This window comes from Micromys minutus, assembly GCF_963924665.1.
Source record: "Micromys minutus genome assembly, chromosome: 3".
Lineage (NCBI taxonomy): Eukaryota > Metazoa > Chordata > Mammalia > Rodentia > Muridae > Micromys > Micromys minutus.
The window spans coordinates 79067147-79085747 of NC_137972.1; the positions used below are offsets into that span (position 1 = coordinate 79067147).

The following is an 18601-nucleotide window of genomic DNA, read 5'->3' on the forward strand; positions in this document are numbered from 1 at the left end:
AGAAGAACTCAACTCATAGAACAAAGCTGAAGGTATCAACTCAGCTCCAATTCATAATCAAACTGGAGACTGAAGAATATACCCAAATCTCAAATGTGCGCAGTGATACTGTGCATAAGGCTAAGTCAGTCTGCTCTCTGAGTCTAGATTTTTTAAATTACCCTGCAAGGCTTAAGTACTCACAGGTCGGATCAAATTTATATTCACATAGATTTAGGCCAAATCACAAGTCATCTTTTTTACAACCAAGTTCTGCTTGTTTGTTTCACTTCAGGTGCTACGGTGACACTGGAAATGTGCTTGATAGGTTGAGGTAGGAGAAGATCCAAAGCAACCAGGGCAATAACATCTAACTGAGCAGGGACTGTATATCAGTTCAGTAACCAGAGTGTTTATCTTCTAGAAGACGTGCTTTCTGGTGTGGTATGGGGATAATAACACACCTACTCAGAACATGTACTGAAAAGAAATGAGGTAGTAAGTGAAAGAGGAAAGATATACATGCACAGAAATTTGAATCAACACCTTCCTTGCAAGTATTTCCCAAAGATTTTTGGATCCTAGATGCACTGTTCAGTGAGTCCTCACAACAGGGAGACAACCACAGTGGATAAAACAGATCAGGGAGGAGAAGCCTGTCAGTCACTAAACAAGCATCAGGCTGAAGAAATGCATCACCATATCCCAAGCCCTTCTTGAGGGGTTTTTTGATTTTAGTTAATGACAGTGCCACCAAAAAGCACTAGGCACAACCTAAATGGACAGCCGGGGACTACATAACAGTCAGTCTTGATTCCTGCTTCTGTTCTGTCTTAAGACAACAGCAAGAACAACAAACAAACAATACAAAATTAAAACTAAAATAAAGACACACAAAAAGAACATAGCTATGCTATTCAGGAGAGTGGACCCCAGAGAAGACAAGATTGGGCTAGAATGCAATACCCTCCTTGCTCAGAGTGTGGACAACATTGTAGTAGATAAAAGCAAAATAAATGGGTTCCAGAAAACGAACTCTGATGAGCTGGAGAGATGGCTAATTGCTTAGAATATTGGCTACTTTTGCAGAAGGGCAAGGTTCCGTTGCCAGCATTCAAATGGTGGTTTATGTATAGCTTAAGTTCCAGTGGGTTTGGTGCCCTCTTCCAGCCACCACAGGCACCAGGTACACATGCAGTGCAAATACATATATGTAGGCAAAACACTCATTCATATAAAATAACAAATACTAAAACTCTACAAAGAAAAAAATAGACTATGAAACAGCCTTTTTATGAAAATAAGAAAAACAAATTTAACCAGGAAGTATCTCTGTGACTAGTTCTCTCAATATTAATAAAAGTAACAATAGTAATAACTAAGTCTGTTTTCTATTACTCAATACTGGCCATGAATACAGAGTCATGTACATAATACACAAATGTTCTACCCCTGGGCTATGACCCTGGGTCTTTGGTGTTTGTTTGCTTGCTTCTAGTTGCTCTCTTGATTTTATTTTTAGTTTAAGACAAGGTCTTACTAAGTTGCCCAGGATGGCACTGAACTCATTCTTTATCACAAGCATAGCCCTCTTGTCTCAGTTCCCAAGTACTGTGATTACAAGTGCGCATGCGCACTATACCACCTGAGATTACTGGGGGATTCTGAACTGACAACAGATATACAACACAGGTGCTCTGAGAGCATGAAGCTTTTCAACAATCCATAAAATATTCTTCCCCATGACCCAGTGGGACCCAGAGAAACTCAGGATGAGAACTGGCCTGCCCCCTTCGACTTTGGATGAGACATCAAGGCCAGGCGACCTTCTCAACTGATGTTCTTTCCTAATTCTAGTTCCACAATCCTCTCCCTCCCGACTCCACGTTGATGAAGTTCATACAGATGTTATCTCTGGATGTAAGGAGAAGCCTGTGCATCTGCTGTTAGAGCCCTATCTTGATGCCTGAAAAGAAGACAATGTAAAACAGCTTCTGCATGATGCCCCTGATCCCATTCATCTCCCGGCTTTTGGACCAGTTAAGGGATGTTTATAAGGACAGCCATCAGGCAGCTACCCTGACAAAAGCTGAGCATCAGTGTTTTCCACAACAATATTATCGCCTTCAGTGCTGTGACCCTGCATTACTGCTTCCAAGCCACCTACAAAGACATAGTGCCTACAGTGTGCTCCTCCTCCAACCCCTGTGAAGGTTCTTCTGACACAGTCAGTGCCTTTGTCTAGCACTCAACTCTCAGAAACAGGTCTTTCTGAAGGCACCCTGGAATGAGGAGAGACAAGTAACCAACCAGAGAAGAGCTAAACTGAGCCAAGACCTAACACTTCTGGGAAGTTCAATACCCTGTGTACTTTATTCAATGTCCCTGGAGCAGGGAGAGACCTCCTGTTAGAAGAATTGATGAATCCAGAAATAGACCCCAAGGACAGAGAGAAAAGGGTTGTCTTCCTTCTAAGCAGCCCTTAAAGTAGAAATGGCATATAATCATGATGCAGACACAAACTTATATAGCCAAGTCACCTGGAGAAATTACTTCACCTTATGGAATCTCATTTTCCCCATAGATTAAATACCAATAAGATTTTTTATGAGTATTAACTGAAAACAATCCACGGAAATTTGGACAAGGGACCTGGAGTTTGATAATTCTCAAATATACACTAGCGAAGTACAGTCAGAGTGACAGTTACTGTGGGTGTTAGTGTGGGAGCACAGATGTGGGAATGCCAGTTTATTGCTCTACTGTATGTTCAGATTTGCATAAAGTAATCTCTGAGCCCAGCATTGAGGTAACGTGAGTGAGTGGGTGTGGTTTTCGATGGGTAAGCAGATGAGGATGTTTGGTGGCCAGGGATGGGAGTGATTAAGCTGAATTAGGGAATCGATTTCCACTGCCCTTGGCTGCAGCACTTTGGGAGTAAAACTACCCCCAAGGAAAGATGAGAAGTCTTTTCTGGTTTTGTGTTGCTGCAAACAGCAAGGCAGGCATTTGCTCTCTTTTTCCCTCTGGGCACTGACTTTCCCTCTCCAGTAAGGTCACATACTGCAGGGTCAGCAGATCAACCAGAAAGACACAGATGTTGGCAGGGTGACGACTACGACTTACAGATCACTCCAAATTAGTCATTTTAGCTGGAGGGAGCCCGGAGCCCGTGGGCCCCCCTTGTGTTTTACTAGCTGCCAACTGAAAATGCCAGAAACAGCTATCAAAGTGCAAAGGGGAGGTGGAGGGTATACTAAGAGCACTTTGCATGTTTTAATTACTTTAGTAAGAAATACATACCACAGCAGAGACCTGTCATCTGGTCTCTGCATCACAGGACTAAGGGAAGTTGGAAGTTCATCATGAGAGGCAATATGAGGAAGAGTGGCCTTTGCAAACTCTTGGCTCCCTCCTCTAACCTCACTGAGGGCTGCTGAAACAGCTCAGGTGAGGGTCAGGACAATGGGACTTTGCATACCCCAGAGCCTTCTTGAGAGAAAATACACCTGTTCACCCAGTGGAAAATGGGACGCTTCTTGGAGTCATGAAACAAAACCCTTTCATCCTGGAGGACAGATGCGCACAGCCTGAAAGGGAAGAGCTCACTTGCAGGACCACACACACAAAGCAGGAGATACTTCATCTTCACTGGTAAAAGGGAATTCAACTTTAACAAAAAGAAGCCAAGGAGTGTCATTCTTAGGAAAGCCTGGAGACGGCTGATAACAGCGGCTGGAGTATCCCATGAACTGCAGACTGATTAATCAACACAAGCTGCTACATGATGATTTTATTCAGCACAAGTACTTAGTTTAGGCATCCCCTGAGAAATTCCAGGAGAGGAGTATTGATTGACCCAGCGACACTATCCTGACAGTGGCCAGAGACACCTCCAGCATTCTAGAAGGGAGACAGCAGAGTTTCAGCACCTGTGAAAGCATAGAATGCAAGTGAAAGGCACTGGGTTGAGACCCAGGTCATGTGAGATCTTGTCACAGTCCTGGCAAGGTGCTACCCTAGGTCTCTGGAAGCCTAGAGTTTCTTTCAGTCTTGACGTTCTCATCTATAATGATGATGTATTAGACTGAGGGACTGCTAAAAATTCCTCTCTGCTCAGAGACTACATGAATTTGCCCGTGGAATAATTATTTATTTGAATCAGAATGTGGAGCATATTGAACAAAGGTCCTTTATAGTATTTGCAGCCTTGAATGTGTTTTTCTAGAGAGGCCTGTGCTCCCAAGTGTCTGTGTGCTTGTACACACTTGCACATGCGTGTATGGATATGTGAACAAGTCAATGAGAGCAAAAGCCAGACCTTAGGAGGTCACTCCAGCATTATATCACACTATATTCATGGTATTCTATGTCTCTATCTATAAGGTAGATTGGTAGGCTTCGAGAGGAACTGTATTGATGAATCTCTAGGTATCACCTAGTTCAAAACATGAAGTCCCGGTGAAGCAGAGACTGCATAACCCCAAAATGTTCCTCCCTGCCTTGAGAAGAGATTAGAGCTCTGGGACCTACTTACTTATACTCAGCCTGCTGTTCTGCAGAGAAGCGAGGGCAAAAGGCAGCCTCAGATGAACAGGATGGAGGCTCAGACCCTCTAAGCAGCATGTGGCTTTCCCAACCATTGGCCATCGTTGAGGCCAGAAGCTGTGAGTTATAACTTTTTCCTTTGTAAACAAGCTCTGCTCTTGGCTTCCTCTTCACAGCCAGAAGATGTGAGGTAGAGGTGGGTATACTCTCAAGACCAACACAGAAGAAAGTCTTAAATGCTAAGCAAGCAATAGCAATTGGATGCTTTTTAGCTTCCCCTCTTAAAAATACAGCCCTACTCTTTTACATGCATTCCTGTTTCTAAAAGCTTTCCCAGGCTATGAAAAATTCAGTCTTTCCCTGGGTTATCAAGTGGGTTCCCTCCCAAATGAGTCAGCCAGGCTAAGAGCTAGAGTCGATAATCTCTAGGAGAAGAGCTTTCATCTTTATCTAAATGTATGGCCTTCGCTATAACAGAGATGAAAAGGGTAGTTTCAGCATTTCAACTTTGAGGCCATGGGTAGAACCCATTTTCTCAGAACAGAGCCACAGAACAGCAACTTTAGGAGCCACTACACAGTTCCATGATATACAGTAAGTGCATTAAAATGTATGACTTCATTCCCCTTCCAGAGACATTGGGCTCTAGCAACAATTATCATCAACTACTTTGGTTGTAAGAGAACAGACAGGTAGACAGTAAAGAAAAGAGGGAAAGAGATCAAATAATTTACTTTAAAAAAAGTGAATGTCACAAGACCTATGCTTAAAATATTACTATGCTGAAAATCAGCATCCTTGAATGCACCAAGCCAACATTTTTGTGCAGTTCTAAAGCAAAGGAAGATGGAGAAGTAAAGATGTTTTAAAGCATGCAAGCTGATGAGTTGGGGTAGCAGATTTAGGGAAATGTGTTAGATGGCTTAGAATTTGACTTCCCTAAACACACCCACAAAACTTGAAGGGGAAATTTCATACTGAAATATCCATATCAGCAGATGCAATGAAGTAAGATGAGGGCTCACATCATCCCAGAGAGCACTCATAAAGACAACACAAGATGGAGGAGTTAGAGAAAGGACTGAAGGAGCCGAAAGGGTTTGCAACCCCATAGGAAGAACAACAATATTGACCAACCAAACCCTCCGGAGCTCCCAGGGACTAAACCACCAACCAAAGAGTACATATAGAGAGACCCATGGCTCCAGATGCCACATGCAGCAGATGATGGCATTGTCTGGCATCGGTGGGAGGAGAGGCCTTTGGTCCATTGAAGGCTCATTTCCTCAGTGTAGGAGAATGTCAGGGTGTTGAGGTGGGAGTGGGTGGGTGCCTCTTCATAGAAGCAGGGGGAGAGAAATGGGAGCAGGAGGAAAGGGGATAACATTTGAAATGTAAATAGAAAGAATATCTAATTTTAAAAAGGTGACACTAGGCGGTAACCAGTGCTTCTCATAGACAGACTGGAAAAGGCAATCAGACAAGGGCTTTGCCTCCTGGGTCATGATTTTTCTCTGCATGACGTCCTGCGTGGGTGCAGAGATAATCCTGATGTTTTCTCAGCTGAATTCTTATACTAAGCCATTCCTGGGAAAGGCAAATCTTTCATGCTGATCTTAGTCTCCAGGAATCTGTTCAACCACAACAATATCTATCATAAAAAAATTCAAAATATGTTATCTTTGATTGTTTGGACATCCATTTCCCTTCAATATCTTTTTCTGTAATATCAGTATTAAAGAGAAAACAAATAAAGGAATGTGAAAAAAACTTACATAAAATGAGAAGGAAAGAAGACAGAGAAACCAGCATACAATGAATTTGGTGCTATTATATGAGTCCCGGTCTTGTACCAGTATTAAACCTATTTCTGAATTTACTATCAATGTGTCACATTGTCTTCAGTGCTTAAAGGCTTCTGAGTTAGATTTTCTTTCACTTGGAGCTAAAAGAATCCCAGAAAAACATTGGAAAATCCAACTCTTAACTTTGTCTCTTTCTGGGATTAAGAGCTTCAATTTTAGAAACGAACCTAAGAAGAGAAAATGAGGTAGAATTCAGAAGGCCACACAAAAGTGGGCTTCTCCAACCATGGCAAAAACAATAACTGTTTCTTTTCACCCATCTTCTACCCTGCATGGCAAGATTCATACACCAGGCCTTTATCATCCATAGGACAGCATGTGATAATTCATGACCTGTGACCCTGAATGACAGCTTCCTCAGTCAGATACATGTAAATGCATTTGGCTGGAGATATTGTTAGACTTCCATTTTCCATCAGGGCTAACCACAAGTGGCTGCAGAGAAGAAGAGAGAAGGCAGCAATAAATATCAGTAGTTTAACTCCTGATGGCAGGATGCCAGCACCAACCCAGAGACAGTGGAATTCACCACCCCTACCAGTGTCTACCTACTGAAGGTGGTGTCACAATTCTTCCAGACATATGGATTTCTTGTGAGACATTTGTCTGTGAAAACAATTATGGTTTCAAATGCATTTAACCACCTTCGAAAGAGAACTTGTGATCAAAAAATGGAAGACATAGATTAGGGTAATTCTCCTGTGAGCAGCCTTTGACAGTATATCCAGGAAACCCCCATGTCTTCTCCTGAGGAGCTCCCACAGATTCTTTGCTTGAACACCTAAGCTCCATCTCATCCCAAGAAGCTTTTATCATCCTCTCCTAAGGACTTTCTTAACTCTCGATACTCTATTCACATCATTAGAGTGCAAAAGGGAACCAGGAATTCAAAGATTAATTTTCATTTAAAGGTGAGATCACCTATTAGGAATAGAACCTAGGGAGCTAATCCTGAGAATGCACAATTAATCCATCTTGTTTTATAAATTTCTGAGGCACCATATGAACGAAAGGACCTTCGCATAGATTAATGTTTTTATTCCACCACTCCTACCCTCAAAGATCAATCTTAACTCTCTTGAATCACAGGATGATTTTGGATAACAAGAAAAGTATAGAAAATTACATTAGTTAATCTCACTATAGTAGTGTATGGGTCTATCAGTTTTCTAGTGTGTTTTTAATTGAACCTTTGCTTCGAGACAAATTCAGAAAAATCAGAGCTCTTCTACAACTCAGTGACAGCTGAAAGAGTGATAGCCTAAAGAGGAGTGAACAATATCTATTTCAGTCACCTCCTATATGTCTTGGACATGCATTGAGAAGGGTATATGCATGGGTTGGTTTCAGTGGAGAGATAACCTTCTTTTCCTTTAGCATGCTAGTATAAGGAATGTGCCTTTAGCAAGCTGGCTCAGAAGGTGATGCTACAAAGCCTGGACCAGGACCCTCATGGTGAAAGGAGAGAATTGATGCCTGCAATTTGTCTTCTGCCCTTCATGTGGGCAGGACAACATGCATTCACATTCATGATAGATAGGTAGGTAGATGGATGGATGGATAGACAAACAGATAGACAGATGCAGAGGTACATGCACATGTACAAGATAGATAAATGGATAGATAGATTGATTGATATATTGATAGATGCATATATATATACATACATACATATATACATACATATATGGATACGTAGATACTTTAAAAATGAATGAATTTTAGTTTAGGGCTCAGAACAAGTTCACAGACTAAAGGATACTTTTGACCAGCCCTTCTGAGTTGATTTTAAGGCTTACCCACTTTCCTTCTAATAGTTACTAACCCCTACTTAGATTTAAGATGTGCTCCATATGGAGCAGGATAGGCCAGAGAAAACCAGCCCTGCAAAAGGACTAAAACCTGATATTTCTCAACTTAATTTCCAGTCCCATTGGGACTTCACAGAGCCTCCACAGATGCAGAATGGAGGAATCACTCAATGCTGAGAGGGCTTAATGGTTTAAAAGAAAAGAGTTGTTTGGTTTTTATTATATCAGAGAAGAAACTCGGAGCTGCATGTAGAAGAGAAATATCCTAGGAAGGAGAATAAACAAATCTTTTCTCTTTAACTCCTGAGGGAGGGACAAAATCCTGCAATAGACCACAGGCTTTGAAAAACAAGTTGCGATTGAAAAGCCATACAAGAATAATGAGTTGACTACAGTAAGTGGTGTTCAAGGACCTGGAATACAATCTCTTGTCGTATTGCCAATGGAATGGTAAAGAAAAGTAAGGAGAAGGTAAGGAATAGCATCCCTCTGTCTGGAAGGGGAAGGTAAGGAATAACTTTTCTCTATCTATAAGAATTTTCTGTGAAACTTAAAGAAACTTGCTTTGACATGCATTGAGGCCTGTATTTGGGACATCAGTATTGCAAAATACTAAGCAGCACAAAGATTAGTTACCACTGAATGAGAAGCACTTATCCTGGGATAAATAGATTCTAAAAGTCCAAGTAATAAAGCCAATATAAGGAGAAAAACATCAACCTTTAGAAAAACTGGACAAGAATGTTGACATCCTAAGATGCATCTTTTCTTTATTATAACAGGTGTGTCTCAGGTATTTAAGTAGTGGCTTTGTGGGGAGGACATGAAACCTCAAGAGTCCACTTTATGTGTAAGGCAAGATACTGATTCTTTTCTGGAAGACATGTGAGAGTACATTGCATAACTGATATTGTTAAGTGGAAACCTAGGATCTGAGGTGTGGTCCAGATACATCTGCTTCTCACAGATAGCATCCCCAAATCCTAGGAGGTAAGTTTGTGTGCTTTATTCACAAAGGCAGTCAGGAATTAGAAACAATCTTCAAACTCAGCTTTTCACCAAATCCCCATCAAAATACCTTTGGACAGTATTAGGACTCTGCATGCATTCTTCCCACCAATTAACTATACCAAAACACCATGCACCAGCCCTCCTTCTCACGTGCATGAGAAGCAGGACCCCTCTTACACCAAGGTTGCACTTTCATCTCTCTTTAACATGAACACCACACAAGAAGACTTGCTCACATGCTCCCAAAACCAGTTTCCAAGGGCCATTCCCATTCCTGAGAAAAACACAATGCAAAGAAGCAGATGTTGTTCTGCCTTCATGCACAACGGATGACATGGACACCACTCTAACATATCTACTATTAGCTCTTGACCTGACCATGCACATTAGAACATACATAGGACCAAGGGTACTCTAGGGAGTCCCACTGCTCTTTCAGTCCCTTACTTCATGCTAACTGAAACCCACAAATGGCTACTAAGATGGATAATAAAGGTGGAGATTTCAGACTTTGGTCAATCAGGGTTTAAGTTCTGGCTCCATTCTTCTTGATTTTTGCATTTAAATGTCAGTGCATTTATTCCAAAATGGGGCTTTGATAACCTTTGTGGGAGCAGTGTAAGCTAAATGAGAAAGTTAACTCAAAATCACTAGCAAAGTGCTTGCCTAGGGTAAATGCTCATCAAATGCAAGTTACCTTTCCCACTTCCACCCTTGGTACTCCAGAAGGAAGAAAGAGAAGCCTTAAAGTATCCTAAATGGCAATGACAATGTGAAATGAAGAGACTCTCTACAAAGTTGCTCCTAAAATGCATGAATCATCCTTATTCACTTTTTGATGTCCATCTTAGTGGTGTTTCTAGAAAGCTTGGCTAACTACCAGGCAAAGCCTACTTTACTAGTGCATGGCCACCAAATATTCTCTTCTTGCTAAAGTTCCTATTTATTTCTTCATTTGGATTCAGACATTTTTAGCTCTGACTTGCTTCAAAAAAATCTACCCAAACTATAGCAGTTCTGCTTGGAGAACTTAGATAAAATATGTACTGTCCTTTTAAAGCAGCTCAACTGCTTTGACATCCTACATAAAGCTGCAGTGCACACACAGGCTGATGTACACACACCATCATTGCCATCAATGCTCCCAGCATCACACATCTGTCTGCTCTCTTCCTTAGTTTTCTTCCAAGAACCTGCCGTGATAATTTGTGCTATGTTTAAAATTTTATCTTGGACTTCTCCAATTATCCACAGATCTTTTTTTTTTCTTTTTTAATTAACGATTGTTCTAATGCACTTGAGAAAGGTACAATGTATGTTATTCATCCTTGTTTAAGTATTAAGAGCTTTCTCTTTTCATTCTAGTAGGGACCAAATAATCAAGTACACAGGGTCCATTTATGAGAACTGTTCCAATGGGTTGATATATTTTATCAATGTGGCATTTTAGTAAAATTTGGCAACTTCTAAAACCAATGGATGGACCCTACTAAAACTGAAAATAGGTGACATTTTGAAAGCAAGAGTAGAGGCTGAGCTCTTGCAACCACTCTGCTGGCAGGAGTCACATAGCACAAGACTCGCAAGAATAGCAAGCTTGAACCTAAGTTGCAGTGTTGATAAGAAGCCCGAGAAACTGAAGAGAATCTGGGAGGCTATGCTTAATTTACCTCCCTAACCAAATCAGGAGGGAACAGAATGAAATCTTAAAAGTGTTTCCATGCACCAACCCAGGAGACTGCAGCATTGGCAGAAGATCACATGTAAGAAAGCTGAAGCTTCTCCACTCAACATCAAACTCGGTCAGTGTTTGAGCATAACATCTGGCCTGGAGAGGAAATTTCTTGGGGTGATAAACAATGATTCCATTAGATTTTTAAAAGATAGAAAATTTTGTAATTCTGAGGATTTTTCTAGAAACAGAACAGAAAGAATGCTGACCAAAAAATGTAGAAAGAGGCTAATGGATGTAGTCTGATACGCAAGACAGGACCAGTGGACCCTCTACCGGATCGAAGTCTGTCCATCTCCTCCTAACATGGGAAGATAGAAATTTCCTCCAAATATACAGCGTGTCTTACTTACTCTGACACTTTAATAACTATCCTGAACATCAATATATTTTTAGACCAGGATTCATCTGAGATCAAGTGCACAATTTCTGCTCTCCAACCCATCAGCCTATCTGTTTACGGTATTCTCCAATCCCTCAAGGGAACTTCTTAGGGAACATCAGACAACCAATGTATATGCAAGACTCAAGGCCACACTTTCTGAAATGCAAAAAAGCAGCCAAACCACCATTCATGCAGAGCCTCTAGCCTCCACCAACACACAGGCCTGGACAGAATTGCTGACAGCCACCTAAATCAAGATATGCACCTACTTTTAGCAGATCATGGCCCCCCACACTCCCACCATGCTGTGTCCCCATGAGACAACACAAGCACACTAAAAGCTTTGGCAGGAACCTCCATGGAAGTTAACTGATGCCCCTGTAAGGGGAGGCAGTCAAAACAAAGTTGGCAGCAGCTTCATGTACATGGACATGGAAGTTCCTCTCCAAAGCCTGCAAGCTATCAGTGTGTGTACAGCCCTGTCCATCCCCTGGCCCCAGAAATAAAATCCAGACTCACTGTGGAAGCTGCTGATGCTGCTAGCCACTGCTGCTGCCATGACACGCTGAATGGGCCCTTCTGGCATGGCCCTTCCTGACAGTGAATGAGGGAGAGATCAGGGAAGAAGGGGAGAGAGAAGAGAGAAGAAAAGGGATGAGGGAAAAAGGAAGAGAAAAGGAGGGATAGGGAGAGAAGGGAAGCAGGTCTGTCTTTAATGAAATAGATGCCTCTCTTGAGCATAGCCTCCAATGTTCTGTCTTACACTCCTAGGATGATTCTTGACTTTCTGCCTGCACTAAGGAGACTAATCAAGAATGATTCATGCACAACCTGAATGCAACACCACAATAGTCCTATTCGTAGTCTATACCACTCAACTGTCTGCCTCTGAGGACCACCAAAGCTCAACAGGCTTTCTGCATAAGGGTCAAGTCTCCTTTCCACTGGATTAGTGCCCCAGCCACTATCACTTCAGAAAGAAGTAAATTTTATTTGATATTCTTAATCCCTTAGGTCAAAGAAAAGGAATCATCTTCAAAGCTCCTGGAGAAGTATTTATTTTTTCCTGCATCAGCAGGAAACTCATAAATTCGCTGATATTTACAGGGTTTGAGAATTCTTTTGCCTTCTTTTTTTCTTTTCCTGCTTTTTCTCTTTGGAAAGTAGATCAGTAAGACAAATAGCTGTTCAACATATATATTAGTGTCATCTACATGGACAGTGGCATTCTCTGTCATCTCCTACTGTCAAAAGAATCTGTATGGGAATTCTTCTTCATTCCCTGGAAAATCCATCTCCCTTGATAGCCTTCTCTTAAAGTTAGAGGATAGGACTAAGCTAGGTTATTTATAAGGAAGGATTCACAGTAATATAGCATTGACTTTAGCACCTCTGCATCAAGAACTCTGTGAAAATGAGCAAGAGATACACACAGCCTTATGCACTATGGAACCAGAGGCAAAGGAATCCCATAAAGATGGAGCTGGTTGTTGGAGGAGGTTTATGAAGCAGCAAGTCCATGCGTGCAATTCCATAAGTTAAGGCTGAGAAACCTATTCTATGGAGACAGTAAAATGAACTTGGTGGGTTTTGATGACATTGTTAGACAGCAAGAAATAACAAGAAGGATGAAGAAAAAAAGACAGATGGGCAGTTTGGCAGAAAATGTATTATAGGCTGAATTGTGTCCCCATACAAATTAGATATGTTGGAATGTTAATTCCCACTTCCCTAGATTATATCTATATCAGATATAAGGGCTTCTTAGGTCATAAGGTTGGGCACTAATCTATGACTGATGTCTTTAAATGAGTGGCAATCCTGACACAGATGCTTATAGACAGGAGGTCTTGTGAGGACATAGGAAAAAGACCTTCTACAAGGCAAGAGTCAAAGCTGCCTATGCCTCGATTTGAAACTCTAGCTTCCAACCTGTAAGAAAATAAGTTCTGTTGTGGAGGCTCTATGAGTTGTAGTGCTTTGGTCATGTAGTGTTTTCCAACCACCACCAAAAATATTTGGAAAGGCGTGTACTATGATGTGAACCAGGATTCAAGCTGCCTGGGCTGTATGGAATTATGGGGCTTCTGTGGCAAAGTCAGGAAGGAGGCCACAGAGCACACCCTGCTCTCTTGGAGAAATGAGGATTCTCTCAAGGATCAGAATGGTTGGACTAACTGGGGTGGGTTCCTGCAAAGACCGAGTAATCTTGAGATGCTGTGAAGCTAGACATAGCAGGAAGTTGGCAAAGATATGTTCAAATAAGATTCGCCCTAGAGGACCTGTCATGGAACCTTCCAAGTATGCTAAAAGGCATTGTCTGAGAAAGTGGTACTGTGGCTGTAGTGAGTTTGTTTTCTAAAAGCAAAGTTTTAATATCCAATGAACCCTCCAGAGAAAGCTTATAGATGTCTAAATCACAGAGAAAAGAGACAGAAGCATAAAAACAAAATAGGATTCTAACCATGCAAAGCGGTTGGCTCTCAACTAACTACTTCAGAACTTTGAATAAAGAGAAACACACAAATCCAAGGAAGAGGCAAAGTACTGTCAAAATGGGGGAAACATTGAAAAGTAAGACATCACTCAGGCACTAAATGGAAATATGATGCAGAGTTGGTGTGGGGAGTAGGGAAGGGGCCAGAAATGGGGTTGTTTTTAACAATGACATTCAATAGACAATTCATAAAGGATTTTCCTTGAGGAAATACATTTAAATATGGGTATTATGAAAAAAGTATTAACCCTCCAGAGTCATATGCAGTGAGGTGGTAAGATCAGAAGCCCCCCAAATAAAAACAAAGGACAAAAACTACCTATTTCAGTACTAGCAAAGATCAGATGAAAGTTGGTAGGGATAGAAAGGTTAAGCAAAGATTTTTCTTTAATATAAAAGAGATGGCAAATTCTTAAACTAGAATGAGAGACAAAGGTTTGGGGCAGAATAAGGATAGTTACAGAGACAGCTGATTAAAGAAGAGTCAGAGGATACACGATCTGGGGAAGAATGCAAAGCTACGAACTCGAAGATAAGAACAGGATGGATTTACTCTAATATGTCTCAGCATCACACACACTTGAGTTCTTTGCTCATGCATAATGAGTCCTCACATTACAGTGTTCATCTCAGGAATCTCTATTGTAGATATGTTCTTAGCCTTTCCCATGTAGAAGTCAAAACTCTGTAGTCATCAACTACAACCCTATATCCAATACATGGGTGCCCTTGTCATACTTCGAAAATGCATGTGTGGATTTTCTAGAAAAATCTGTGGAGAGAAAAAAATCTACTGCTCTACAACCCAGCATCTTCTATTTTCATATAAGGCCTACAGAACTGAGCTTCACCATCCTTAAGTCTGAAATAGCTCTAGAGTTTGCTAACCCTACAGTGCTGATTTTTAAAAAAAATGAGACAGTAGTTGGGCATTGGTGGGAGGGGATGTGCTTGATCTTGCTGGGACTAGATGTCCCAAGGTAGGGTAGTACCCAAGGGAGGATTCCCCCTTCTTTGAGAAGAATGGGAGAGAGTAATATAAGAAGGAATTCATAAGGGTGGGATCTGGAGGTGAGGACATAGGGGGTCTGTGATCATGATGTAAAATGAACTTTAAAAAAAATTCTTTTAAAAATAGGAAGCAAAACCCATTAATCACACCAAAATAATAAAGGACCACCCCTCAAAGCATCTGTTTACTAAAGTCTAGCCTTGTGTTCATTGTATCTCCAACACTAGAACTGTAAATCATTGACATTCACTAATAAGTATGTCTATCTTCTGCTATATTTCATATAATGAACATTTATAAAATGCCATATATATGTATATATTTGTATATATAATGTTGGACACAAGGGGTGTAAATTTGATGAAATAAGGCATCACCATTAAAGGGATCTCAAGCTATAAATACCAAATATTTGTTATCAGGCACTCTTGAATAAATATTTTCATAATAAGCATATATTAAAATAATTTCTACCCCAAAACACTTATGGATATCAAGACAGCATTCCCTGAATGTGAACACCACCTGCTTTGCTTCTAGCATCTTTCACTTGCCTTTTAGTTTCTTTTGATCTGTATTACCATTTTGGACCCCACTTGGATCAATTCTCTTTCTGTTGCTTATTCAACAAATACAGTAGAAACCCTAAGTCCCCTAAATTAATGTCTCCTTGTTTGCCACTGTACCCGTCTCTTAGCCACACTAAATGTTCATCTCCTTTACTTGAAATTGCTTTGCCCCAAAACTCTATTAGAATAAAAACCATTGGATTAGTTTATAACTATATTTCTACCTTGGTAGTCTAACTTATGGTGACCATACCATATTGATATGGTCTTCTAAAAATTATACTAATAGCTCACCTCCCATCTCTTCAAAACACACCTTTATATTAACAGAACAACCAACCAACCTAAGGATTAGCAATTAATCTCTGGGCCTCACTTTATATGTTTGTGTTATATAAAGTGGATACTCCTAAAAGCCAGTGAATATAACATACTAAAATGAAAATCAGAGATGCACCTCAGATCTCCAAGAAAGAAGGACAATATTTTTATCATGATTCTGCACCTAATAATTAAATACACTTGACAATTCATCTCCCCTCTCTCCCTCCCACCCATTCCCATTTCTTCCAGTGTCCTTGTCAACTCATCTGTCAAAAAGTCTTGACAAGGTGACTTCTAACTTAATTCCAAGTCAGGATTCCACAGGCTTGCAATTGCAGATCATTTGCTCAAATTTCAGCAAGGATTCATCAAAGGTTTTTTATAAAAATAATTATGTTTGAAAGTAGATCATGTATGGAGGGGAACAGTTGAATCCAGTGACTATGCCCAAAGGTTATTGACAAATTGATCTTCTGGGGATAAATATTTTAGCACAGAACCCAAGTGTTTGACCTCTCAATTTATCCAAACAAAAAAATAATTGCCTAAAATAGTGCTGGCACCCTGGCACAGGTTGGCATAAGCTTAGTGACACTGAGTAGGTAGAGAGACACATGAATGGACTACTAAAAGCTTGGCAGAATGGACTGTAACAGGGTATCAAATCTACCCAGAAGCAAATTACTTTCACTGTATGAATGTACTAATCTATAAACAGCTGCTTAACTAAAGATAATTTAGGACACTAAGATATTAGTTTCATCTGTAGATTTGAACAAATAAACTAAGTGAGCTCCAGTTGTGATTGTCCATCTGGTAAACCCCATGCCCCGCACATGTTCTTCCAACACAGAAACATTTAATAAGCTCAAACCTATGCTGTATTGGAGTCTCTCCACTTGTGAAGAGCTATGGTTAGAACGTGCCTTAGAGGGTAGAGAAAAAAAATCTCTGAATTGAAAGCATAGACTGGAAAAATGCATGCCAAGCCTGAGAAAAACAGGTCACAGATTCTACCAATCCCTTTCCTAAATCTATGGTAAATATTACTACATGCCTTTTCCCCACCCTATATATAATATAGCTTATCACATTGCTCAGGAAAAGCACCACCAGTCCCACAGAGCTGTTACCTGAAATATGCTTGCCACACTTGGGGCATATACTATGTGCCCTTGAGAAAATTAAATTTACATACAACCAAGATGCTTATATACTTCAAGTATGAGGGTTGTTCATTGTCACATAAAACACTGGAAGGTTCAGTAATAAACTAACTACCAATCATAGGAAACTAAATAAAAATTAGTTTGTCTCTTTAAAATTAGCATAGATGAAAATATTTTATTCTCCTCAATATAATCTTATTTCTCATGTACACTGTCTTACAAAATGTAAATGCTTTGGTCATATGGCCTTTGAAAGCTGGATATATATGCAAAAGAATTGTTCCTTTTACTAACCCTAGTCTCATGTACCTTTCAATCATTGTGATATATTCATTCAGTCTTCTTCAGTCAAAAGCAAATGCTTGAGATACTAGTGGGGAAGATGAATGCAACAACTGATTTTCCATTAATACACCAGTGCATCTTCCAGACATGCATTTCCAGAGACTCCACATACTAGCCTTTGGCACCTACTTGTCAAGCAGAGACCCATGAAGTCTAATTTAGTAATACTTAAGGCAGTAGAAGCATTATTACCCATCAAGAAATCTCATATGGTATTATCTAAACAATAAAATTAAGCATTTTATTAAGCACTTGTGTGAAAACTTCAGCTACGAATGGTATAAGTTCCCTTGTCTTCAAATGAATATTCTCAGAGAGACATAGCACAGAATGAATCAAGAACATTAATGTAATATATAATATATATACAAATATATATACAAATACATACATACATACATACAGCCAACAATTATTTCATAATGAGGAAGCCCCTTACTAATATTCTTCCTATTTCTCCTTGGCCTTCCAGAAGACAAATTTGTATATATATGTGTATGTATTTCATACACACACACACACACACACACACACACACACACACACACACACACAAATATTAGGAAGCTGACCATCGAGCCACTAGAAAGGAATGACTAAGTACAAAGAATTAAAATCTAACCTGATTGCAGAGGCTGAAGCAAGTGAATCAGTGGAGAAGATGTAGACAAAGAGTCATGGTGGTTGTCAGAGTAAGAGAGATGGAGTATTGCTCATCCCTACTCAACAAATTCACTAATCCTAGGCCACTGTTTATCAGGGTATCAGCACTGCCTTTAGTTAGATCTCCAGTCTGAACATTGGAGTAAAAACAATTATACCCAACCAACATAGTACAAAGGACTTTCATATCTATCAACCTCAGGTTGCCCATGAAAAGGAGCAGAAGAGATCATCACAAGTGGGAAGAGAAAAGAAGGGGAAACCTCCACCAGCTTCAGTCTTTTCTCAAGGAACCAGAGCACACACCCTTGAAATACTCAAGAAAGAGACTGACAGTACATAAAGCCTGGAGAATGGAGCTCTGTTTCAGAAAAGCTCAAAGTTTCATTTGCAAATAATACTTGGTTGAAGCAAAAATTTCAAAATGAGGAAGCCTCTCACTGACTGAAATGATTCCCCTTTTTCCTTAGCCTTCCAGTAAACTAACTGGAACAGGAAAAACCTGGCATACTTGTGTGGCTTTGTTTTCTACCTCTCAGAGGTCTCTTAAGTAGACTCTTCTCCCCTTTAATTTCAGGATCTAGCACCAAAGACTTTTCATAGGAAATACTTTGGCATATAACTTATTTAAAATTTCTTATATATAATTTCTCCCTTATTCAGTTACATGGAATGATAATAACCATCTATT

At 40.2% G+C, this 18601-nt stretch overlaps 1 protein-coding gene across 6 annotated transcripts in view; it reads right to left on the reverse strand.

The window, feature by feature from the left end:
- Nucleotides 1–18601, reverse strand: part of NTRK3 (neurotrophic receptor tyrosine kinase 3) — a gene marked incomplete at its 3' end in the record, with an annotated part of 361952 nt that overhangs the window by 21890 nt on the left and 321461 nt on the right. Inside the window, exon 15 of one of the 6 annotated variants that reach the window (XM_080913995.1) lies at nucleotides 11851–11925. The exons of the other annotated variants lie outside the window; for them this stretch is intronic. Within the exon in view, the coding sequence (XP_080770121.1) occupies nucleotides 11851–11925 (75 nt within the window). The remainder of the gene's footprint in view (nucleotides 1–11850; nucleotides 11926–18601) is intronic. 6 annotated transcript variants of the gene reach the window in all.